Source organism: Mobula birostris, chromosome 10 (assembly GCF_030028105.1).
Source record: "Mobula birostris isolate sMobBir1 chromosome 10, sMobBir1.hap1, whole genome shotgun sequence".
In the NCBI taxonomy this organism is placed as follows: domain Eukaryota; kingdom Metazoa; phylum Chordata; class Chondrichthyes; order Myliobatiformes; family Myliobatidae; genus Mobula; species Mobula birostris.
This window is the reverse complement of record NC_092379.1, coordinates 23,585,350-23,611,914: the sequence shown is the minus strand read 5'-3', so window position 1 is coordinate 23,611,914 and position 26,565 is coordinate 23,585,350. Positions and strand designations below refer to the sequence as shown.

The 26,565-nt window shown below is 41.3% G+C and overlaps 1 protein-coding gene and 1 non-coding gene across 44 annotated transcripts in view; one reads left to right on the top strand and one right to left on the bottom strand.

The window, feature by feature from the left end:
* LOC140203921 (T cell receptor alpha chain MC.7.G5-like) overlaps positions 1–26,565 on the top strand; it is a 109,583-nt gene that overhangs the window by 81,129 nt on the left and 1,889 nt on the right. For 31 of the 43 annotated variants that reach the window (XR_011887448.1, XR_011887433.1, XR_011887437.1 and 28 more), the window contains exons 2-3: positions 24,669–24,950; positions 25,886–25,930. Coding sequence is in view for 15 of the 43 variants with exons in the window: in XM_072270066.1 (XP_072126167.1) it covers positions 24,669–24,950; positions 25,886–25,930 (327 nt within the window). In the remaining 28 variants the exon portion in view is untranslated. Of the gene's footprint in view, positions 1–923; positions 939–2,017; positions 2,146–3,288; positions 3,410–5,750; positions 5,773–7,946; positions 7,998–9,383; positions 9,404–10,357; positions 10,389–10,791; positions 10,901–11,336; positions 11,361–15,514; positions 15,600–16,500; positions 16,523–17,701; positions 17,722–22,966; positions 24,521–24,668; positions 24,951–25,885; positions 25,931–26,565 lie in introns of those variants that run through there. The other 12 variants (XR_011887425.1, XM_072270063.1, XR_011887435.1 and 9 more) reach the window with 12 other exon arrangements.
* On the bottom strand, positions 18,944–19,016 carry trnak-uuu (transfer RNA lysine (anticodon UUU)). The gene has a single exon. It is a non-coding gene; the product is annotated as a tRNA-Lys (tRNA).

Sequence of the window (26,565 nt, the reverse complement as noted above, 5' to 3'; positions counted from 1 at the left end):
ACAAAGAAAAACCACGGAAGTCAGATCAGAGAGAAACAGCAAACCCAGGCAGGCTGAAACGCGAAAATATATACTGCTCCTCTTTTTGAATATAAAATGGCAAAATTGTTGTCCCTAGCAGCTGACATTTTCGATCAATTTATATATTCGGATACTGTACAGAATTTCAATCAGATATTTTCTACCATTACCTATTGCCTATCGTGGTCCATTTTGGATCCAATTAGCTAAATCGCCATGACTCTCATCTACCTTAACCATTCTTGATCACGTAGAATTTTGTGGTAGAACCATCAGGGAAGCCTTGCTGAAGTTCATATAGGCAACGTCTACTATCCTGCCTTCATAAGTCTTAGCTGCCTCCTCAAAAAAATCAATCATATTAGTGAGACAAAATTTACCACACTATACCATGCTGACTACTTTATGTATCATTGTTTTCCCAAATGTACAGAATTCCTGCTCCTTAGAATTTTTTTCAACCACTGACCACTGACTTTAGGCTCACCCCTGTAATTCTCTGCTGTAGCCATATTGCTGAAATAATAGAAAAAGCTAGGTGACTTCCAAAGTTTTGACACCTCACCTATGACTACAGAAGATGCAAGATCTCCATCAGAATCTCAGTAATATTTCCTTTGTTTTGTATAGTATTCTGGGAAACATTTCACCGACTTCTCTCTCTCTCTCTCTCTCTCTCTCTCTCTCTCTCTCTCTCTCTCTCTCTCACACACACACACACACACACACACACACACACACACACACACGCACACACACGCACACGTTTCGCTATCCTTCATGTCCATATCCTTGGCGATTACTGACAAGCAGTACTAATTTAAGACGTCGCCCTCATACACTAGATTCAAAAATAGACGGCATCTTTTGGGACAGTTTGGACTGCAAGGTTCGGACTGAACCTTTCTGCACAAGAGGTGGCTAAACCTTCAGAAGCTACATTGGCTGTAAACTACTTCAGGTTTTTGATGTGTCTGTAGAAAGACAACTGGGCTGGTTTCTGTGGAAATACTATCGTTGGTCTCAGGGATAAAACTTAACTTAATATTTTTTATCATTTAGCGTCAATTAACAAGGAAGGTTTTAAAACTGAAGCGGATACTTTTCAAAGAGAGTCAAGTACTTTGTGAATCACATAGGCAATAACAAGTTATTATTCAGGAGTAGGACCAATATACTATGGAACCCAGTAAGAGTTCATATTTGTCTAAATTGAAGAAAGAAGTGTAAAGTTGGGACATAACATGTTTGAAAATATGATTTGGTGCAACTTCTAACCCTTAAACAAATTAGTTAGCTTTCAGTATCGTTGTAGGTCAATTACTTTCAGATAAATATGTTCCTTCACTAAATGGTTACCTTCTCAAAGATTAGTTGAAAATATAACTGGTTAACGCACATTTTTATTGAAAAGTTTTTCTGTTTAGATGGACCGGTGGGGAGAAAAACAGAGTTAATAGAAAGTCAGAAAGAAATATATGTCACAAATAGATGAGATGGCAGAGTGAGGAAACTGGCAACGCCACGACAGCTCCAGAGATCCAATTTCCATCCTCGGCTACACAGCTGAATGTGTGCAGTTGGCCTGATTTTCCTGCGACCCTGTAGATTTTCTCCGACTGCCTTGGATGGGTAATTGGTTACTGTAAATTTCCCCCAGTGTGTGGGAGAGTGCTGGAATCTGAAAGGATTTCATGAAAATTTGGGAAGAGAAAATAGCTAGGGTACAATGCTGTAATTGGGTACAAGAAGGTCGGTGACGACTGATTCGGCCTAAGGGCCAGTGTCGGTGCTGTAAGACAATAGAATTAGTGCAAACGAGTGTTTGATGGTCAGCAAGACTTGCTGGGCGGAAGGGTCTGTTTCTAAGATGAATTTTTCTGTGACTGAGCTAATATGTCCATTCATAGATTGATACATACTTTAGCAAATAGAAGTAAAATGATGTATCTGCAAATGCTTACATTAGTTATGTTTCTGTTTTATAATGCAACAGGGCAGACATTATAGTTTCCATAAAGTGTCCTTTACTGGATCCGAGTTATTGTAATGTTATCTAACGGTGTGTGAATAACAACTTACCACTAACCTTTGGACCAGGATCCAGATTGACTGTAATTCCAAGTAAGTCACCCGCACCTGCTGCTAACATGGAAGGTTTATAAGCATAATTAGCTCCAATGTGCCTGAATTTAGGATTTGCTGCGATAACCAGGTTGTTTTCTTTTTCAGGTACTATAATGGGTTGGTCAGATGATATTTGTTATATAAGTTTCAGTTGCTGTATGAAGTATGGAATGAGCAACAAATTAATGTTTTTTTTTATTTTTTATATTAAATTTGAAGTTAATATAAAAGTTACAGTGCAGAGAATGAGCTGTTTCAGCTCAACATATCCACACCAATAATGAGCTTTCTACCTACCCATTTTTCAACGGATCCCCAGAGAACTTGATGAATTGGCAATTCAAGTTGTCGTCTACATAATTCTGAAACACTGTGCGTACTGCTTCCACCACTTTGAGCAGTGCATTCCAGATCCCAACCATCCACTAGATGAAAGCTCTCTCTATGAATAACCATAAAAGATCTAATCCTCTCTAAACCTATGTTCTCTATCTTTAAGTATCTTTGCCATAGCCAAATTTTGACACAAACTGGGGCTATCAGTTATAGCTAAAACTCTTCATCCTGGGCAGCAGCCTGATTAATCTTTTTTGGCACACTCCAAAACAATCAAATCCTTCCTATAGACTGGCTGTAGAATATTCCAAGAGTGACCAAACCAATCGTTTGTAAATATGTTCCATAACCTTCCTGCTGTTATCTGGCTGGTAAAGACAAGTACTCTGTATGCTTGCTTCAACACTTTCTCCTTCTTTTGAAAACCATTTTCAGATGTCACAGACTGGGAAAAAGTATCAACTATAGCCTACAATCTAGTAAGACAGACAAACAGGCAGACCGATGAATCGAGATTCACATGAATAGAATAACTGAAATATGCAGAGTCAGAGACGGTTACGGGAAAACAAACAGGCTGATGAATGGCAAAATGTATATAGACAAATAGATAGCTGAATGGATAAGTGCTAGGATGGATCTGTTTCTGCGTTGTAAATTTTCGTGACTGGGCTAATACGTCCATTAATAACTTATTGCATGCATTAGCAAATAGAAGTAAAATAATGTATCAGCAGTCGCTTACATAAGTTGCATTTGTGGTTTATAATGAAGCAGAGCAAACATTGTATTTAAGTGGACTCACTAATATTTCCCATAATGAGTCCCTCAGTGGCTCTGGGTTATTGTAATGTTCTCCAACAGTGTGTGAATGGCAACTTACCATTAACCTTTGGATCGGGAACTAGACTGCCTGTGATTCCAAGTAAGTCACCCTCAGCTGCTCTTAACATAGACGGTTTATGATGGTAATCCGCATTCATATGCCTGAATTTGGCATTCGCTGGAATAAACGGACTGATTTCTTTTTGAAACACTACAATGAGTTAGTCAGCGGATATTTGTGCAAGAGTTTCTTTTCCTGCGTAGACTATGGAATGGGCAGTAAATTAATGTTTAGAAGTGGAACAAGACTCTTTTTGGAACACAGAAAGCAAAATGACTGAGTTTCTCTTCCTCAGTGAAGGAAATGCAGGACATGCTATTTATTATGCCGAGAATGGAAGCCGCATATGTCAAACCAGGCAAAATATGCAACTAACTCACAGAATTTTAAGGTAATATAAAAGTTAGAATGCAAGACATGCGGCCTTTCAGCACATCATATTCAAGCCAATCATCAGCTTTCTACCTACTCAATTACGAATTAATCGCCTATACACTTTGATCATTTGACCATTCACGCTATCCTCTACATAATTCTTAAATAACATGCGTACTGACCCATCCATCCTCTGGGTGAAAAAAAACCCTCTTTGGATAACCCTAAGAGCTCTAATCGTTCCCTAAACCTATGTCCTCTAACTTTAAGTACCTTTTTCATGAACTTTAGTTGGCCAGCTCCAAAAGCAACAAACTGACGTTATCAATCATAATTGAAACGCCCCAACCTGGGCGACAACCTCACGAATCTTTTATGCACACTCTCCAACACAACCAAATCCTTCCTATAGTGAGGCGTGCACAACATTCCAAGAATATTCCAAGAGTGACCAAACCAATCTTTTGAAAACTTGTTCCATAACCTTTCTGCTTCTGTATTCTATTGCCTAGCTAATGAAGACAAGTATTCTGTGTGACTCGTTCAACACTTCCTTCTTCTTTCAAAACCATTTTCAGGTCTCACAGACTAGGATAGCAAATATTCACCGTAACCTATAATCTAGTTGGACAGACAGATTAATCGAGATTCAGACGAATGGACGAAGCGACAGGTACACAGACAAAGAGATTCTGATTCATTCTGATGCATGGGAAAATACAGATAGATCGATAGATGGGTAGGTAGGTTAGTACACGGACTGACAACATATAGACAGAAAAGTGCTTACTCTTGACAGATAGATTGTCAGGAATTGCATGTATGGAATGTTACCATTATATCTCAAATGCAGTGCTCTGTCACTTATTTCCCGATAATTATCCCTATGCAAAAAGCACCCTGAAGTGGTGTATGGCATTGAGATGGTGGATCGTCATGATTGTACTGAGTGACAGAGCCAGCAAGGAGAACCAAATTGTTGATTCCTGCCCCTGGGTCTTTCCCTAGAATACAATTCCCCTCCACAATGAGAAGTATGAATATCATATCTATGTGCACAGAATCTCATGAGCCAAACGCCACATCTGGCAATGGGGCCAAGTTTTTGGGTGGACGTCTCACACTGTGCGAATAATAACGTCAAAGTAATATTTGGATCGGGAACCAGGCTCACTGTAACTCCAAGTAAGTCACCCTTGTTCACCAATCACTTGGTCCATTATTCCTGCTTGGCATTATTGCCGCCTAGAAATATTTACTTTCTGGTCTTTCTGTGGCCTTGCTGGCGGGATTGATAGTATCTTGATATTGGCTTAGCTACTGTACGGATCTGAAGCCGACAGCTGTTATAATAGTTGTTAGTGCGACCACGCACCTTGTACAAAATGTTGAAAAGTTAGAGTTACGATCTATTGGAAGAACGATAGGTGATCTTATTGAAAAGTGTGGATTTCGAAAAGGTTTGACAGTTAGATGAGAAGATGTTTCCACCATTTGAAGACCAGTAAATGAGGGACAAGCAAGGGAAAGGATCTGTTATTTGAAACTGTGCATTTAGAGATTTATTCTTTCAGGGACGAGTGAATCTCTGGAAGTCCACACCGCAACTGATTGTGAGAGGTGGACCATCGGTGATATTGAAGGAGTAAGTAGATGAATTTCTGTGTGATTGGAAAATTCAAGCTTATGACGATCTCGTGCAAAAGAGGAGATGGGACCTGGGACAAATCAGTTCATGTTGAATAGAGGGGCAGGTCTGAGTGACAGAGTGGCCTCCTGTCCATAAGAGTTTCTTTCTAATCAGAAAACAAAAACAAATTCTGCTACCCCGAGATTTTTTTTAAAAAAGAAACTCCTGCTAAGTTTCAGTCCTGGGACCACCGCAATCTACAGCCATCATTACCAAAACAAAGGTTTACATTTCTATAGCGCCTAGCACACGAGTTTTTGAGAGGCTGCCCACTACTGTGTGGGTCAGAGCTACCGAATAACATTTGGATTAGGAACCAGCCTGACTGTAACTCCACGTAAGTCGACTTTGCTTGTGCTGTGTGCAATATATCCCTGAGTGAACTTCGTAAGTTTAAAAATCAAGAAAACCTGGTTGAATTGTGTCATGTGAGAACAGGAGTAGACTCCAAGGTGAAAAGCAAATACACACACACACACACACACACACACACACACTGCTTCTTTGAAAGTAAATTGGGATATATGTCCTATTGCTGCTGCGAGCTGATGGCATTTAAATATTAATATATTCAGATACTAGAATTCAATCAGAAAAGAAAATTATTTTACCATTACCAATTTATTCCTATCATAAAGTCCATTTTGCATCCAATTAGCAAAATAGCTGTGACTCTCATCTGCATCATTCTGAATCATGCTACCACGCACGTCTTTAGTGGTAGGACCATCGGTAACGTCTTACTGAAGTTTGTAGAGACATCTATTGCCCTAGCTTCGTAAGTCTTCTCGGTATTCTCCTTTTACAAAATCAATCAAATTAGTAAGGCAGAATTTACCACACACTACACCATGCGAACTGCCTTTATGTATTTCGTTTTGCCAAATCTACAAAATTCCTGCTCCTTAAAATTTACTCCATCCACCGACCACTGATTTTAGGTTCACCAGCCTATTTTAGCCATACTGCTGAAATAACAGAAAACGCGAGGAGTCCTCCAGTGTTTTGACACCTTAACTGTGAACACGAAGATGTAAAATTCTCCATCGGGATGCAGCAATATTTCCCTGGTTTTCCACAGTATTCTGGAAAACGTTTCACCGATTTTGGGGAGTTAAGTTATCCATCCATATGCGTTCCAAGCCACATTTTCAGAACTGTTCTATATCCAACCCACCACGTTAACCGCTATCCTTCATGTCTTTATCCCTGTCGATTACTGATCATCAGTGCTAATATAAGACCTCTCCCACATCTCCTAGATTCAGATACAGACGACATCATTGATAAAACCTACTTAGTATTTTTACTAATTAGGGTCAATTAACCAGGAAGGTATTGCAAATGACCCTTTCAAAATATAATGAAACTGGTTCATTTCAAAAAGGGTCAAGTAGTTTGTGAATCATACAGGCAATAGCAAGTTAATATCCGGGAACACGAGGAATTCTGCAGATGCTGGAAATTCAAGTTGCTGGTGAACGCAGCAGACCAGGCAGCATCTCTAGGAAGAGGTACAGTCGACGTTTCAGCCCGAGACCCTACGTCAGAATATCCGGGAGTAGGACCAATGTAATTATGGAAACCAGTAGGTGCTCATGTATGGCTATCCTAAAGGAAGAAGTGTAAAGATGGGACATAACATGTTTGAAAATACGATTTGGTGCAACCTCTAACCCTTAAATAGATCGGTTAGCTTTCAATATGGTTGCAGGTCAATTTACTTCAGGTAAAATATATTCCTTTTCCAAGTGATACCTTCTCAATGATTAGTTGAAAATAAAATTGGATAACGGACTCTTTTTATTGAAATGTCTTAAACTTTACGTACATATGGAGGGGCAGGAAGACAAAGAGTGCTAATTGAAAGACAAAAAGAGATATAAGTCCCACATAGATGAGACGGCAGAGTGGGGCAGTAGGTAACGCCACGACAGCTCCAGAGATCCTCATTACATCGACAGCTCCAAAGCTGAATGTGTGCAGTTGGCCTGAATTTCCTGCCGACCTTGTAGATTTTCTCTGACTTCCTTCCTCGTTTCAATGTCAAGCAGTTTGGAAGGATAATGGACATATTGCCTCCAATGTGTGTCCGAATGCAGGAATCTGAAAAGACTTGATGAAAATTTGGGAAGAGAAAAATAGCTAGGGTAGGATTTCTGTAATTACGTACAAGAGGGTCTAACTGGGCTTAAGGGCCAGTGTCGGTGCTGTACGATCTTATGATTAGTGCAAGTGGGCGTTTGATGGTCAGCACGACTCGTTGGGCTGAAGGGTCTGTTTCTAAGATGTATCTTTCTGTGACCGAGCTAATATGTTCATTTATAGGTTGAGACATACTTTAACAAATAGAAATAAAATAATGTATCCGCAAATACTTACATTAGTTATATTTGTGGTTTATAATGCAGCAGGACAGACATTATATTTAAGGTCACTTATCAATATTTCCCATAAAGTGTCATTTACTGGTTCAGGGTTATTGTAATGTTATCTAACAGTGTGTGAATAACATGCAACCATTAACCTTTGGACCAGGAACAAGAGTGACTGTGATTCCAAGTAAGTCACCCTCACCTGCTCTTAACATGGAAGGTTTATGAGCATAATTAGCTCCAATATGCCTGAATTTAGGATTCACTGCGGTAACTAGGCTGTTTCATTTTTGGGGTATTATAATGGGGTGGTCAGCGGGTATTTATTGCATTAAGCTCAGTTTCTGTGTGATATATGGAATAGGCAACAAGTTAACGTTTGGAAGTGGGACAAAACTCGTTGTTCAACCTAGTAAGTAAAATGGCAGATTTTCTCTTCATTAGAAAAGGAAACGTAGGACATGTTATTGATTAACTCACAGAATTTGAAGGTAATATTACTGTTACAGTGCACAGCCCAACAAATCCACGCCAGTAACGAGCTTTCTACCTACCCATTTTTCGATGGATCCCCATAGACTTTGATGATTTGGCGATTCAAGTTGTCGTCTACATAATTCTGAAATATTTTGCATACAGCTTCCACCACTTTTGACAGGGCGTCCGGTATCCTAACCATCCTCTAGATGAAAGATCCCTCTATCAATAACTATAAAAGCTCCACTCCTCTCTAAACCTGTGTCCTCCATCCTTACGTACCTTTAGCGTAGCCAACTTTTGTTGCTGAAGTTAGCACCAGACCACTGTGTGCAACTTAACCAGGACACTCTCACCTTCGCCAGATCCAAGTGAAACAAACTGAGACTATCAATTATAGCTGAAACTTTCCAACCTGGGCAACAGCCTGATGAATCTTTTCTTTACACTCTCTAACACCATCAAATCCTTCCTATAGAGTGCCTGCATAATATTCCAAGAGTGACCAAACCAATTGTTTCTAATTTTCTTCCATAAATTTCCTGCACTTATCTGGCTGGTGAAGGCAAATATTCTGTATGCCTCCTTCAACACTTACTCCTTCTTTTGAAAACCATTTTCAGATGTCACAGACTAGGAAAAAAAATGTCCACTATAGCCTATAATCTAGTTAGACAGACAAATAGACAGACCGATGAATCGAGGTTCACATGAATAGACGAACTGAAAAATGCAGAGTCACAGAAAACAATTGGGAAAACAAATAGTCTGATGAATGGTAAAATGTAGATAGACAAATAGATAGCTGAATGAATAAGTGATAGGATGGATCTGTTTCTGTTTCGTAAATTTTCGTGTCTGGCCTAATACGTCCATTAGTAAATTCATACATTCATTAGCAAACAGAAGTAAAATAATGTATCAGCAGTTGCTTACATAAGTTGCAATTCTGTTTTATAATGAAGCAGAGCAAGTATTATGTTTAAGTGGACTCACTAATATTTCCCATAAAGAGCCCCTTAGTGGCTCCGGGTTATTGTAATGTTATCCAACAGTGTGTGAAAAGCAACTTACCAATAATCTTTGGATCGGGAACTAGACTGACTGTGATTCCAAGTAAGTCACCCTCAGCTGCTCTTAACATAAACGGTTTATGAGTGTAATCGGCATTCATATGCCTGAATTTGGGATTCGCTGGAATAAAAGTACTGATTTCTTTTTGAAACACTACAATGGGTTAGTCAGCGGATATTATTGTAAGAGTTTCTTTTCCTGTGTAAATTGTGGAATGGGCAGTAAATTAATGTTTAGAAGTGGACCAAGACTCCTTGTGGAACACAGAAAGCAAAATGACCGAGTTTCTCTTCCTCAGCGAAGGAAATGCAGGACATTCTGCCTTTTTGCCAAAACAGGCAAAATATGCAACTAACTCACAGAATTTTAAGGTAATATAAAAGTTAGAATGTAAGGAATACGGCCTTTCAGCCCATCATATTCACGCCAATCATCAGCTTTCTACCTACCCAAATACGAATTAATCGCCTATACACTTTGATCATTTGACCATTCACGCTATCCTCTACATAATTCTTAAATAACGTGCATACCGACCCATCCATCCTCTGGGTGAAAAAAAAACCCTCTTTGGATAACCCTAAGAGCTCTAATCGTTCCCTAAACCTATGTCCTCTAACTTTAAGTACCTTTTTCATGAACGTTTGCTGGACAGCTCCAAGAGCAACAAACGGACGCTATCAATCATAATTGAATTGCTCCAACCTGGGCGACAACCTTACGCATCTTTTATGCACATCCCCAACACAATCAATTCCTTTCTATAGTGAGGCGTCCATAACATTGCATAATATTCCAAGAGTGACCAAACCAATCTTTTGAAAACTTGTTACATAACCTTCCTGCTTTTGTGTTCTATTGCCTGGTTAGTGAAGACAAGTACTCTGTGTGACTCACTCAACACTTCCATCTTTTTTCAAATCGATTTTCAGGTCTCGTAGCCTAGGAGAGCAAATGCCCACCATAACTTGTAATCTAGTTGGACAGACAGATTAATCGAGATTCAGACAAATGGACGAAACGAAAGGTACACAGACAAAGAGATTCTGATTCATTCTGATGCATGGGAAAATACAGATAGATCGATAGATGGGTAGGTAGGTAAGTACACGGACTGACAACATATAGACAGATAAGTGCTTACTCTTTACAGATAGATTGTCAGGAATTGCATGTATGGAATGTTACCATTATATCTCAAAGGCAGTGCTCTGTCACTAATTTCCCGATAATTATCCCTATGCAAGAAGCACCCTGAAGTAGTGCATGGCATTGAGATGGTGGATCGTCATGATTGTACTAAGTGACAGAGCCAGCAAGGAGAACCAAATTGTTGATTCCTGCCCCTGGGTCTTTCCCTAGAATACAATTCCCCTCCACAATGAGAAGTATGAATATCATATCTATGTGCACAGAATCTCATGAGCCAAAGGCCACATCTGGCAATGGGGCCAAGTTTTTGGGTGGACGTCTCACACTGTGCGAATAATAACGTCAAAGTAATATTTGGATCGGGAACCAGGCTCACTGTAACTCCAAGTAAGTCACCCTTGTTCACCAATCACTTGGTCCATTATTCCTGCTTGGCATTATTGCCGCCTAGAAATATTTACTTTCTGGTCTTTCTGTGGCCTTGCTGGCGGGATTGATAGTATCTTGATATTGGCTTAGCTACTGTACGGATCTGAAGCCGACAGCTGTTATAATAGTTGTTAGTGCGACCACGCACCTTGTACAAAATGTTGAAAAGTTAGAGTTACGATCTATTGGAAGAACGATAGGTGATCTTATTGAAAAGTGTGGATTTCGAAAAGGTTTGACAGTTAGATGAGAAGATGTTTCCACCATTTGAAGACCAGTAAATGAGGGACAAGCAAGGGAAAGGATCTATTATTTGAAACTGTGCATTTAGAGATTTATTCTTTCAGGGACGAGTGAATCTCTGGAAGTCCACACCGCAACTGATTGTGAGAGGTGGACCATCGGTGATATTGAAGGAGTAAGTAGATGAATTTCTGTGTGATTGGAAAATTCAAGCTTATGACGATCTCGTGCAAAAGAGGAGATGGGACCTGGGACATATCAGTTCATGTTGAATAGTAGGGCAGGTCTGAGTGACAGGGTGGCCTACTGTCCTTAAGTGTTTATTTCTAATCAGAATAAAACAAATTCTGCTACCCCGAGATTTTTTTAAAAAAGAAACTCCTGGTAAGTTTCAGTCCTGGGGACATCACAATCTACAGTCATCATTACCAAAACAAACGTTTACATTTCTATAGCACCTAGCAGACGTGTTTTTGTGAGGCTGCCCACTGCTGTGTGGGTCAGAGCTACGGAATAACATTTGGATAAGGAACCAGCCTAACTGTAACTCCACGCAAGTCGACTTTGCTTGTATTGGGTGCAATATATCCCTGAGTGAACTTTGTAAGTTTAAAAATCAAGAAAGTCTTGTTGAATTGTGTCACGTGAGAACAGTAGTAGACTCCAAGGTGAAAAGCAAATATATATGTGCATATATATATATGTATACACACACACATACACTGCTTCTGTCTTTGAAAGTAGATAGGGAGTATATGTCCTATTGCTGCTGCGAGCTGATGGCATTTAAATATTAATATATTCAGATACTAAAATTCAATCATAAAAGAAAATTGTTTTACCATTACCCATTTCTTCCTATCATAAAGTCCATTTTGCATCCAATTAGCAAAATAGCTGTGACTCTCATCTGCATCATTCTGAATCATGCTACCACGCAGGTCTTTAGTGGTAGGACCATCGGTAACGCCTTACTGAAGTTTGTAGAGACATCTATTGCCCTAGCTTCGTAAGTCTTCTCGGTATTCTCCTTTAAAAAATTCAATCAAATTAGTAAGGCAGAATTTACCACACACTATAGCATGCGAACTGCCCTTATGTATCTTTGTTTTGCCAAATCTACAGAATTCCTGCTCCTTAGAATTTTCTTCATCCACCGACCACTGATTTTGGGTTCACCAGCCTCTTTTAGCCATACTGCTGAAATAACAGAAAACGCCAGGTGTCCTCCAGTGTTTTGACACCTCAACTGTGACCACGAAGATGTAAAATTCTCCATCAGGATATCAGCAATATTTGCTGGTGAACACAGCAGACCAGGCAGCATCTCTAGGAGGAGGTACAGTCGACGTTTAGGCCGAGACCCTTCGTCAGGACTAACTGAAGAAAGAGCCTGAAACGTCAACTGTACCTCTTCCTAGAGATGCTGCCTGGCCTGCTGCGTTCACCGGCATTTTTGATGTGTGTTCCTTGAATTTCCAGTATCTGCAGAATTCCTCGTGTTAGCAGCAATATTTCCCTTGTTTTCCATAGTATTCTGGAAAACGTTTCACCGACTTTGGGGAGTTAAGCTATCCACCCATATGCGTTCCAAGCCACTTTCTCTGAACTGTTATATATCCAACCTACCACATTAACCGCTATCCTTCGTGTCTCAATCCCTGTCGATTACTGATCAACAGTTCTAATATAAGACCTCTCCCACATCCCCTAGATTCAGATACAGACGACATCATTGACAAAACCTTCTTAGTACTTTTATTAATTAGGGTCAATTGACAAGGAAGGCATTGCAAATGACCCTTTTAAAATATAATGAAACGGGTTCATTTCAAAGAGGGTCAAATACTTTGTGAATGATACAGGCATTAGCAAGTTAATATCCGGGAGTAGGACCAACGTGATTATAGACCCAGTAAGTGCTCATGTTTGGCTACCCTAAAGGATGAAGTGTAAATCTGGGACACAACATGTTTGAAAATACGATTTGGTGCAACCTCTAACCCTTAAATAGATCGGTTAGCTTTCAATCTGGTTGCAGGTCAATTTACTTCAGGTGAAATAAATTCCTTTTCCAGGTGATTACCTTTTTAATGATTAGTTGAAAATAAAATTGGATACCGGACTCTTTTTATTGAAATGTCTTAAACCACGTATAAATGGAGGGGCGGGAAGGCAAAGAGTGTTAATTGAAAGACAAAAAGAGATATAAGTCCCACATAGATGAGACGGCAGAGTGGGGCAGTAGGTAACGCCACGACAGCTCCAGAGATCTGCATTCCATCCTCAGCTCCAGAGCTGAATGTGTGCAGTTGGCCTGAATTTCCTGCGACCTTGTAGATTTTCTCTGACTTCCTTCCCCGTTTCAATGTCAAGCAGTTTGGAAGGATAATGGACATATTGCCTCCAGTGTGTGTGCGAATGCAGGAGTCTGAAAAGAGTTGATGAAAATTTGGGAAGAGATAAATAGTTAGGGTAGGATTTATATAATTACGTGCAAGAGGGTCTAACTGGGCTTAGGGGCCAGTGTCGGTGCTGTACGATCTTATGATTAGTGCAAGTGGGCGTTTAATGGTCAGCACGACTCGTTGGGCTGAAGGGTCTGTTTCTAAGATGTATCTTTCTGTGACTGAGCTAATATGTCCATTTATAGATTGAGACGTACTTTAACAAATAGAAATAAAATAATGTATCAGCAAATACTTACATTAGTTATATTCGTAGTTTATAATGCAGCACAGCAGACACTATATTTAAGGCCACTTATCAATATTTCCCATAAAGTGTCATTTACTCGATCCGGGTTATTGTAATGTTATCTAACAGTGTGTGACTAACATCCAACCATTAACCTTTGGACCAGGAACTAGAGTCACTGTGATTCCAAATAAGTCACCCTCACCTGCTCTTAACATGGAAGGTTTATGAGAATAATTAGCTCCAATGTGCCTGAATTTGGGATTGGCTGCGGTAACCAGGCTGTTTCATTTTTGGAGTATTATAATGGGGTGGTCAGCGGGTATTTATTGTATTAAATTCAGTTATTGTGTGATATATGGAATGGGCAACAAGTTAACGTTTGGAAGTGGGACAAAACTCGTTGTTCAACTTAGTAAGTAAAATGGCAGAGTTTCTCTTCATCAGAAAAGTAAAAAGTAGGACATGTTGTTGATTAACTCACAGAATTTGAAGGTAATATTACTGTTACAGTCCACAGCCCAACATATCCACGCCAATAATGAGCTTCCTACCTACCCATTTTTCGACGGATACCCATAGATTTTGATGATTTGGCGATTCAAGTTGTCGTCTACGTATTTCTGAAATATTTTGCGTAGAGCTTCCACGACTTTTGGCTGGGCATTCCGGATCCCGGCCATCATCTAGATGAAAGATTCCTCTATGAATAACCATCCAATCCTCTCTAAACCTATGTCCTCCATCGTTACGTACCTTTCCCATAGCCAACTTTTGCTGCTGAAGTTAGCCCGAGACCACTGTGTACACCTTAACCAGGACACTCTCACCTTCGCCAGATCCAAGGGAAACAAACTGAGACTATCAATTATAGCTGAAACTCTCCAACCTGAGCAACAGCTTAATGAATCTTTTTCTGGACACTCTCCAACACCATCAAATCCTTCCTATAGAGTGGCTGCATAATATTCCAAGAGTGACCAAACCAATTGTTTCTAATTTTCTTCCATAAAGTTCCTGCAGTTAGCTGCCTGGTGAAGACAAATATTCTGTATGCCTCTTTCAACACTTTCTCCTTCTTTTGAAAACCATTTTCAGATGTCACAGACTAGGAATAAAATGTCCACTGTACTCTGTAATCTAGTTAGACGGACAAACAGGCAGACCGATGAACTGAGATTCAAATGAATAGCCGAACTGAAAGATAGAGTCAGAGACGTGTATGAAAAAACAGACAGGCTGATAAGTGGTTAAATGTAGATAGACGGCTGGATAGCTGGATGGATAAAAAAGATAAGGTGGAAAGATAGATAAATAGATAGCAATTATGCATATCTATTATTGGCTTTATAGATTTTAAAAAGATGTTTTAGCCAATTGTGTACTCAGCAGCTAATTATGTCTATGCATAAAGCACGGAGAAGTACAGGGCGAGTTGTGCATGTTATTGCGATGGTGGATCAACCATGTTGTATTGACTGGTAAAACCGGCTCAGAGGGCCAGACGAGCGACTCTTGTCCATATGTTTTCATTTCTTCGTTCGGTGCACAATTTCCTTCCAAAGCGTGAAGTGTGAGCATCATTTAAATGTGCACAGTATCCCACGGGCCGCACGCCACAATTGATCGTAGAGATTTTGAGTGGATGTGTCACACCGTGTGAAGAGTGATTTCAAAATAATATTTGGACCTGGAACTGGACTGACTGTAACTCCAAGTAAGTCATCCTTGCTTATCAATCATTTGATCTGTTATTCCCTCTTGGAGCATAGAAATATTGACAGAAAAGGCGCTCTGTTGACCTGTTGGTGCGATTGGCACCATAAAGGTATCTTTTAAGTGATCAGGGACTCTGTATACCTTTATCCGTCAGCACATCAATACTTGCTACTTAGATCATGCTTCTTGTACAACCAAGTAAGTCTTGAAAATAAGCATATTAGAAGGATGATAGCTGATCTTATTGAACCGAGTAAGATTAAGAGAAAGCTGGGAGGTTGGGTGAGGAGGATTTTCACCAACTGAAGATTCTTGTCTAAAGAACATATGGGGGAAGGGATCTTTTATTTAAAATTGAGGATTCCTGTGATTTCTTCTCCTTTAAATTGCGCCATTTATTTCTTCCTTCTGGGTGTTTCTGAGTGTTGGACTATCAACGGGTGAAGTTCTGGATGATCAGAAAATAGAAACAGATGGCTAAAGCGGTTCTGCAGGTATTAGTAATAATCTTTCAAGAAGTGATGGAGCATGGTTCCAGGGGACTGTAAAATTGAAAACGTCACTCCACTCTTCAAAAGAATAGAGAGGGAAAAGAAATGAAATGAAAGCCTGTTATTATGACCTCAGTGGTTGGGAAGATGTTTGAGTTGATAGTTAAAGCTGTGGTTTCAGTGTACGTGGAGGCACATGTGAAAATACGCCGTAGTCAACATGGTTTCCTTAAGCGAAAATCTTGCCTAATAAATCTGCTCATATTCTTTAAAGAATGAACAAGCAGGGGTATCGGTGGATGTTGTACACTTGGATTTTCAGAACGCCTTTGCCAAGGTGCCACGCATGAGGGCTCTTTAGCAAGTTAAGAGCCCATCGTATTTCAGGGAAGATATTAGCATGGATATAGCATTGGCTGATTGACAGGAGGTAAAAAGTGGGAATAAAGGAAGCTTTTTCTGGTTGGCTGCGGGTGACTAGTAGTGTTCCACAAGGGTCTGTTTTGGGACCGCTTCTTTTTACGTTATATGTCAATGACTTGGATGACAAAATTGGTGGCTTTGTGGCCAAGTTTGCGGATGATACGAAGATAGGTGGAAGGACAGGTAGTTTTGAAGAATCAGAGATGCTCCGGAAGGATTTATACAAATTAGGGCAATGGCCACAGAGTGGAAGATGGAACACAGTGTCGGGAAATGCATGGCCATGCACTTTGGTAGAAGAAATAAAAACGTGTTTTCGAAATTGAGAGGAAATTCAGAAGTCTGAGGTGCAAAGGGATTTAGGAGTCCTCCTGCAGGATTCTCTAAAGGATAACTTGCAGGTTGATTCCGACGGTGAGGAATGCAAATACGATGTTGGCATTCATTTCGAGCGGACTAGAATATAAAAGCAAGGATGTAATATTGAGGCTTTGTAAGGCACTCGCTTGGAGTATTATGAGCGGTTTTGGCCTCTTATTTAAGAAAGTATGTGCTGACGTTGGAGAGGGTTCAGGAAAATTATTCCGGGTGTTTGCTGGCTCCAGGCATGTACACTCTAGAATTCAGAAGAATGGAGGGGGCGTGAATCTCATTGAAACCTATCGAATGTTGAAAGGCCTTGGAGAAGATGTTTCCTAAGGTGGGGTAGTCCAAGACCAGAGAACATTGCCTCAGAATAGAGGAACATCCATTTAGAATGGAGATGAGGAGCAGCTTCCATAACCAGAGTGTGGTAAATCTGTGGAATTTGTTGCTACAGGTGGCTGTGGAGGCCAAGTCATTGGGTTTATTCAAAGCAAAGGTTAAGGGATTCTTGATTAGTCAGGGCATGAAGGGATTCGGGATGAGAGGGAAATGATCAGCTACGATTAATTGCCAGAGCAGACTCGATGGGCCAAATGACCGAATTCTGCTCCTGTCTTAAGATAGAAGGCTGTGGAGAACTTTCACAGTCAGGAGATCGAACCTGGGACAAATCAGTTCAAGTTCAAGACAGGCTTGAGGGTCTAATCCTGTACCCTAAATGTTTTTGTGTTGTCACAAAAACCACAGATGCTGGAACCCTGAGATAAAAGATAGATGTAAAATTATAAAGTCCTGTTAAAGTCCAGGGACCATTGCGTTCTATATTCATCAGTCCCAAAGGTTTGTATTTCTGTACCACTTCATAGACATTGTTTTGGTGAGGTTTTCGCCCCAGTTTGGGTAAAAGCCGGCGAATAATATTTGTACCTGGGTTCAGCTTGACACTCGCTCCACGTAAGTAGTGTTTTCGTGAGGCTGTCCAGTACTGTGTGGGTATCAGCAACAAAATAACATTTGGATCTGGCACGATTGTGACTGTAACTCCACGTAAGTCAACCTTGATTTTGTTTGGTACAATTCATCTCAGAAAGAAAAATCCTTCGTTATAAATCAAGGGAAACTGGCTGAATTGGGTCAGGGGGCAATACGATTAGAATCCAGGGTGAAAAGTTGAAATGATATACTGCTGTCCATTGCTGTTCCCGAAAGATACCATTTTGGTTCAATTTAAATATTTGGATGCCGCCTTCCAATCAGACAAATATCTTTCCAGCTTTACCCTCTGTCTCCTATCCTGAAGCTCATTTTCGATGCAATTAGCTGAACAGTCTTAACTCTCATCTAACTTAGCCTTCTGGATCAGACTACCACGCAGGGCCCTGTGGTAGAGCCTTCCATAAGGCCTTTACTGAAGTCCACAGACAATGCCTTCTGCCCTTCCTTCTCAGTTGCCTCCTCAAAAAACTCAATCGTGTTAGTGAGGCAGACTTTCCCAACGCAAGGCCACGCTGCCTATCCGTCAGTACACCCTGTCTTTCCAAATGTCCCCCTTATAATTATCTCCAATAATTTCCCTACCACTGACATCAGGCTCACTATTCTGATGTTACTGGATTATCTATGCTGCACTTCTGAAATAAAGGAAAGATTCGAGCTATCCTCCAGGTTGCTCAGACCTTACCTATGACTAAAGAAGATGCAAAAGTCTCCATCGAGATCCCAGTAATCTTCCCCTATTTTCCCACAGTATTCTGCGAAAGAACATATGGCCCTCTGTTGCAAGGAATGTGGGAAAGGTCCTAAATGAATAGTCCTGATTTGTAATTGTCAAGGAGAAAGACTTGGAGCCTCGTGAGTTCAAGGACGGATACACAAATAGCTTGGAGCATGTGTGTGTTTGTGTGTTAGATCAGTTAGAACGCGTACTTCCCAAGCTTATGTACTCCATTCAACCACCACCATGTGTGTGGAATATCCTTCAAATTTCCAAAAATAAAGCCTTGAGATGTCTTCGATAATATCGTCTACTAAAGGCAGTTTACTGTTCCGAATTGAAAAGCAGCACCTGGACAGGGACTTGAACCCTGGCCCCTCAGATTAAAAGTCTGATGCTCTACCGACTGAGCTACCCAGGCTCTGCCTGGAAGTATAGTGAATCTCTGAAATTCTCTACCCCAGAATGAAGATGAAAGGCAGGTCATTTGATATATTTATAGATTCGTGGAAATTCATCGATTTGTACAGTACAGAACAGGCCTTTGGCCTTACTCGCCCAAGCTGACCACGATGCCAAACGAAAATAAGGCCATTGAGCTGCATTTGCCGCATATCCCTTTAAACACTTCATATTCATGAATTTGGTTATGTTCCAATTTGTAATGATACCAGCCTCTAACACCTCTCCTAGCAGCACATTCCCTGTACCGATTACTGCCCGTCTAAATAAACGATAACGTGGAGATAGATAAATACTAAGGCCGAGGAACTGGGGCGTTTGGGAAAATAGCACAGAAAAAGTGTTGAGGTCAGACATGATCATAATTAATAGTGAAAAGGCTTGACGAGCTTACTCCCGCTCTTATTTCGCTGTTATTGTGTTATGAAATTCTCTCCTACATCTTTTATATTGCTCAACGGATTTGCTTGTTTGTACTGATCATCCATTCACTTTTTTTTCCTGATCCAAACTTCAACAATGTTTGTCATTCAAGGTTCCATAATCTTGGACGAAAGGAAGTTTTACGTTGTAGAGAAGGTAGAAAGAGGCGGGGTTAATGAATATAGATGGGTACTTGATACTTTACATGGACAGGATGGGTTAAAGGGCCTGTTTCTGTGTTGTATGGACCCTATGGCTCTAGAACTCAATGACACTGGTTCCGCCACCGAGTAGAGGGTCGGAAACTTTGAACTTTGAAGTGTATTATCTGATAATATTTGAACGTAGAACTAAAGAGAGTATCGGAGCCAGTGAGTGCGTTGGGAGTTATTATGTTTTCAGCTGTTAGTAAAACAAAATACACATATTTCTCAGCAATTAGTTTAATAGATAAAAAGTAAACAGATTTCTCAGCAATTAGTTTAATAGATATGTAATCTTCATCTGCTAAATAGTTGGTAAACCAATTCACTTAATTCTCATCCCAAATTAAAGGCAGTTTAATAGATCTGTCTTTTAAAAATTGTTACATTCGCTCTAAGTTGGTAATTAAAATATTAACTCTAATATTAAAGCTGTAACAGTAAATGAAATGTTTCCAATAAACCACAATATTGCTACAAAGACAAAGAACAATTACAGAGAGAAGCAAACTAATGGACAGACTGGAAGATAAACAAATACATAGATAGGGCGCTGTCGGATAGACAAATACAGACAGATGAGATATGGTTGAAATGTATGTAGAGAGTAATGTAAGTTGAGAGACACATATATAGATAAATAATTACTGAGACGTAAAGAGAAGGGGGATCAGAGGGAAGTAAGCAGAAGAGAAAATGACTGATATCAGTAGGTAGAATAAAGCACGTTGGTAGATAGATAGAGTGAGCAATGTGGGAGAGTGCAAGGGTGAGAGAGGGTAAGTATAAGAGTGCGATGGGAGAAATTCCTGAAATCTAAGCTATAGTTGGTCCGACTTTCAGATAATATGCTCTAGGACATGGTCTATTTAGCAGAAAATTGCCCGCAATCCAGAGACATTCCAGAGAGTGTAAGTGGGAATGTGATACCTCAATGCACTCTTCGTGAACCCTGTAAGATACACTTGCTACACATACAACCATGGCACAGAGCTTATGTGTGGACAAGTGATGCTGTGTGAACGATACGAGTAGCATAGATTATAACTCTATGTGAATCTGCCTTGCTTGGAAATAAGCAAACGGCAAGTCTGGTTCGTTGATTGAACTAGTTTCCTCGTTTAGGAAAGACTGGGGACTTCTGACGCATGTGGTGTTGAATGTTTGTTTGGACCTGACTGTTAGGTCGAAGAACTTGGAAAGGAACCCCAGCTCCCCTGTTCAATACTTCACTCAGTTCCCTACCAAATGCTATGTTTTCTGGATTTTATCTTGCCTTAGGTCAAGACTACTGTGAAACCATCACCCTTACGGAGCTGTCCAGAAGGACTTATTCAGAAGGGAAAGATGTCCAGCTGGAGGGGAACATTAGTGGGTATTGGAGGAAGGACGAAGAAGGGAGTTGATATAGAGACTGTAGACTAGGGGGTTCCAAACTTTTTTATGTCATGGACCCCTACCGTTAACCCCAGATTGGAAAATTCTACTGCAAATAGATCCCAACGACCAGAAGCTTCTTCACCAAATACTCTTTATTCAGCTTCACCTGACTGTAGTTTCCACTGACATATTCTTGGCATCCAGACATCACTGGCTCTAAACCTTGGGACTCCCTCCCAGACAGCATGGTAGCAGCACCTTCACCAGGGCGTCAGCCGTGTTTCAAAAGGATTGCTCACTTCCTAACATCCAGACACACTACATGTGGTGTGGTGAATCCAATCCAGCGGCACAGCAGGCACAACCGCTGCCTCGCCGTTCTAGCAACTGGGTTCCATCCCGACTTCCCGGTCTTTTCCACAAACTTCCACCACCAAACACCTCCCCCACCCCACCCCCCAACACACACACACACACACACACACACACACACACACACACACACACACGCCACCGGCTTAGTCACTTCAGGTTGACCATAAGGTGTAGGTGAGAGGTTTATTGGTTTGTCCGGACGAATTTTAATGTGGATCCAATAAAATGAGACCATTCTAGAATTAATGCAAACATGTGCTTGATGGACCCAATATGTAAAAAGGGTTGTTTCCCTGTCGATTGCTTCAATGACTAATAACGGTTAGAGATAAGCATTATTCATGTTAATTGGAAGAGCGTGTAAAACAAATGTTCCTGTGAGATATAATCTCCACTTCCTACATTCTTCCTACAACTAAAACCACGAGTTCAGTCATACAGCATAAAACAACAAGTTCAGGAGCTAAGAATATGCCAGCTATCAGGCACCCAGAACTCCCGTAGCACCCAGTACCCACTTAATGGCGCATAGTATGTTCTTTATATGACATGGTTAACTTCTGAATTCTCATTCTGGTCAGAGGACATTTCAGCTTGATATGTTTTTGTGCTCCGAATAGCATTTGTAAAGTTGACGGCTTGCAGGCAATCTAATTATCTGCTGATTAAAACCGGGGAATCGACGGACGGATAATGTGCAGGGTCAGGTGGGAATGAGAAAGATGCAGACAAGCAGAGACAATACGTTAATAAAGGACATGTAATGTAAATATCACTTTAATATATTAGTCATGTGTACGTAGTGTAATTGTATATTAGAAAGTAGCATGTTCAACAAAAATAGCGTTTGATTGAATTTAATGTAACATTTAAACCTCATTTTTGTACGATTTTCTGAAACTCTGCATATAATAACTACTACGAATACAAACTGATAGTTTGATTTGGAACTTGATTAACCACAACTTCATCTAAGTCAAACTTGATCCAGTTTGAGATCCCTCACCTTTAGAAATGTTAACAGAAAGTGCTGGAAAATTCGGTAGGTAGGGTAGCATCTGTGGGGAGACGAATCGTTGGCGTTACAAGCCAAAGTCCCTTTGTACAGAACCAAGAAATCGGAAAACCGAGTTAGTTTTCACTGCTACTGCAAATTAACTTGCTTTCTCTTTTATCCCGTTCTGACCCCAAAGCCCCAGAACTGAAATGTTAACTCCGTTTCCCTCTCTACCGATGCTGCCTGATCTGTTGAGGATTTTCTTCATTTTCCGTTTTTATTGCAGTTTCCAAGCGTCTGCCACCTCTTTAATTAACTTCACTGAGATGGCTCTGACAAGGAGTAAATTGTGACAAAAGAGAGTTATTATTGAATCGAATACTATCAAACAAATCCAGACTTTGACCTGTTTGATGGCTCTAGACCGCTACTCACTGGAATTCAGAAGAAGGGGGGGGTGGAGGGGAGGGCTCATCGAAACCTAGAGAATGTTGAAAGGCCTCGATAGAGTGGATGTGGAGAGAATGTTTCTTATGGTGGGGGAGTCTCAGACCAGAGGACACAGACTCAGAATACAGGGACGTCCGTTTAGATCGGAAATGATGAGGCCTGTCTTTAGCCAGCGGGTGGTGAATCTATGGAATTCGTTGCCACGGGCAGCTATGGAAGCCGAGTCATTGGGTATATTCAAAGAAGAGTTTGATATATCCTTGATTAGTTAGAGCATAAAGGGATACGGGGAGACGGCAGGGGATAACGGCTGAGATGGAAATTGATCAGCCATGATGAAATGACGGAGCAAGCTAACTGGACCAATGGCCTAATTCTGCTCCTATATCTGATGGTCTTAGTGTCTGATCATATTAAATTATCACTGCTTCCTATAGGTCCCCTACCACTCCCTCTTTCTGTCTGGTTACGAGGCCGGGTACACATACCTCCTGCCCCCATCCCATGTACTATGGTAAACCTTTAGAATTTTCATACAAGGAGGACAGTGAGCCCTCACCCCTCACTCTTTTAGCTCATTCGAAACCATGGTCAGAAAGCCAAGGCAAAAAAGAATGAAGGGAACTGAATGTGGCCATAGGACAAGACCATAGGACAAGGCCCTTTGGCCGAAGATGATGCCAAATTATACTAAAGCCTGTACATAATCCATAACCTTCTGTTCTCTTGCATGTTGTGTGTCTATCCAAATACGTCTCCAGGTCCCTGTCGCTATATTTGTAAAAGCAAATTACCCCAAAATTTCCATCAAACATTCCCCCTTTCACCTTTAAACTATGTCCTCCAGTCTGTGACATTTCTAGTCTGGGGGTGGATGTTCTGCCCTATCTATGCCGCTCAGAATTTTTTTAAAAAACACTTGTCAGTTCAAACCCCAGCATCCGACGCTCCAGAGAAATCAGCCCAACCTCGCCTTATAGCCAATACCAGCGTCTTGTAAAGTTACAAGGTTTAGATCTGATATTATAAGAAACCACCTCTGAAGGCAAGAGGGTGAATGTAAGGTACGGGAACAGGATTCGCCCATCCAGGCAATTGAGTCCGCACCGTCATTCAATTGTGGCTGAATTGTTCAACCTCATTCATCCATTCTCAGCTCTTAGCATAGTTCCCAATCAGAATCTGTTAATCTCCTCATTAAATCCACCCAGTTGGTCTCCGCCGCCCTTCTGGGCAAAGAGTTTCACCGATTCCGCATCCTCAGGCTGATGAAATTCTTCCTCACCTCAGTTCTAAAGGAACGCTCTTTTCCTCTTAGCCGGTGCCCTAGGATCCTCGACTACAGCTCTACCGGAAGCATCCTCTCTAAGGCATCCAGGCCTTATGCCTTCTGAAGCCATATGGCTTATACACCGCCATATCCACTTGTGCTGCCACTTTCAAAGAGCTAGAAACCAAAGCCTAAATGCCCTTATGTTCATCGACAGAAATGCCATGCGATGTATGCCCTACCCTATTTGACTTCCCAGAAAGCACCACGTTTCACGTTTTCGATGGTCTATCCACACTCGGTGGGCCGAAAAGCCTGTGCTGTGTCGCTGTATGTCCAGGACAGAGGAGGGAAAGGGATCTGAGGTATATAGTAAACACGCGCAGTGTGCCGAATGGCCTGTGTCTAAGCTGTGACCGTTCTGACAGTCACAGGGTTCGGTCCGGGATCGGCGGAAGTACGAGCAAGACCGCTGACCAAGGGGTTCACCTTGTCTTCTTCTTTCCTCTGCAGATCGGCGTAACCCACTGAAGCCGTCCGTCTATTTTCTCCGACCCTCTCCGCCGAACGCCAGCGACGCACAGGTACCGGCTGCCTGCCTTGCCACTGACTACTTCCCCAATGATTACAACCTCGAAGTGTCGGTAGGCAGCGATAGCCAGCGGAGAAATAAAAACGATTTTCACGTCTCCATTGAGGACAGAAGTTACAGCTTACTGGCTTTCCTGACTGCGCCATGGTCCAGTGTGAAGAATGAAATGAAATGCCTACTCAACGATACCAACTACTCAGACGGTACGTTGATCGTTTTAACACGAAAACTCGACTCAAATGGCATATGTTAATGCGCTGAAAAAAAAATTGCACTGTAATATTTCAGTAAATCTGGCGGGATTCAAGGGTGGGAAAGAACCAGGGACACAGTGAGTGGGAAAGCTTCCGCGGGAACTGGGGCACTAGTGAGTGGAATTTGCAAACGTCATCTACCGAGCAAGAGCCCAAAACATCAGTAGTTCGGGTGCCGAACTACAGAAGCCCACGGGGAAACGGCTAGGAAGTGAACTAAATGGTTATAGAATCACAAGTGGCGGTCATCTCTCATCTGTATTTACCAGGTCTTTCCGCAGCTTTGTTTGGGATCATTCCCATAAACTCAACCTCACACCCAGGGGGTGAATTCCGTTCCTCCATGATTTAAAGTGTGAACTTCTTACTCTTTCTCCCAGACCAGGAAATCCTCGCTCAGCAAATATCCTTGTAATAAAACCACTATGCAAACGCTAGTAACTCTCCATATAACTTGTTTATTCCCCCGACACCAGCGTTGAACTCACTTGTTCATTCTTCAGCCTTGAATCGACCTGCCCAACTGGCAATCACAGTGTTGACCCACTTTCCTCGTTCCAACTCCACTGCTGACCCAATCTATTTATTCCTCAATACCACTGCTGACCGAACCTTTTCATTCAGCAACCACAGTGCTGATGCAACCATTTCACCCGAAACACCACTGTTGATCCAACCTGTCCATTCCCCAAATTCATTGCTGTCCTCCAGCACGCTCATTCTTCAACTCCACTATCGAACTAACCTGTTCATTCCCCAACTCCAGCGTTGACAGAACCTGCTCATTCCCCGACCCTGGTGCGCTCCTTACCCTGTCTGATCAGTGTGACATTTGATGACTGTCCATGGACTAGACTCATGATGTTACTTTGTATCTCTTTCAGATGATGTCCAGGCGGGTTGCATTGAATTTGACAATGATACAGACGGTAAGTTCTTGCTATAAATATTCGATGCAAACTTTACGCTTGAAGGAATTTTGGGAATACCAACTGCAATCCACTGTAGCCCACTATATTCTCAGAAACTATAGATAGAAGCTAAAGTAAGGAGAGTTGGGTATGAGCAATAGTATCGGTTAACAGGCGGGTTGGGAAATAAGCAGGCTGAATCAACAGTGCGGTTGGAGAGTGAAAATCTCGGGTCCATTATGGGGTTGGGGAATGGGCCGCATGACTCAACAGTGCGGTCAGGAAGTAAACAGGTTGGGTCAAGTGTGGGGTTTGGGAATGAGCAGGCTGGGTCAATAATAGGGTAGGTAGGTAATTCTATTCAAAGAGGTTGTGCGGGACTTTGATAGAGAGTGAGGATTAGAGGGGAGATTCCCATTGTGGATTTGGTCCCAACACTATGTAGCGGGCCCAAATTTCAGGAAAGGTGCCATTTAAGACGGGAAGGAGTACGTGTCTTCCTGGAGGAGAAAAGTACATCTGTGGACCTGACACCAGGTAGCTGTGGAGATCAAGTCCCTGGACATATCCGAAGCCATGATGAGCGAGAGATTTGACTAAGCTTAGAATAGAGAGTGGTAGGCAACAGGCAGGAAGATGCAGATATGGCTAAG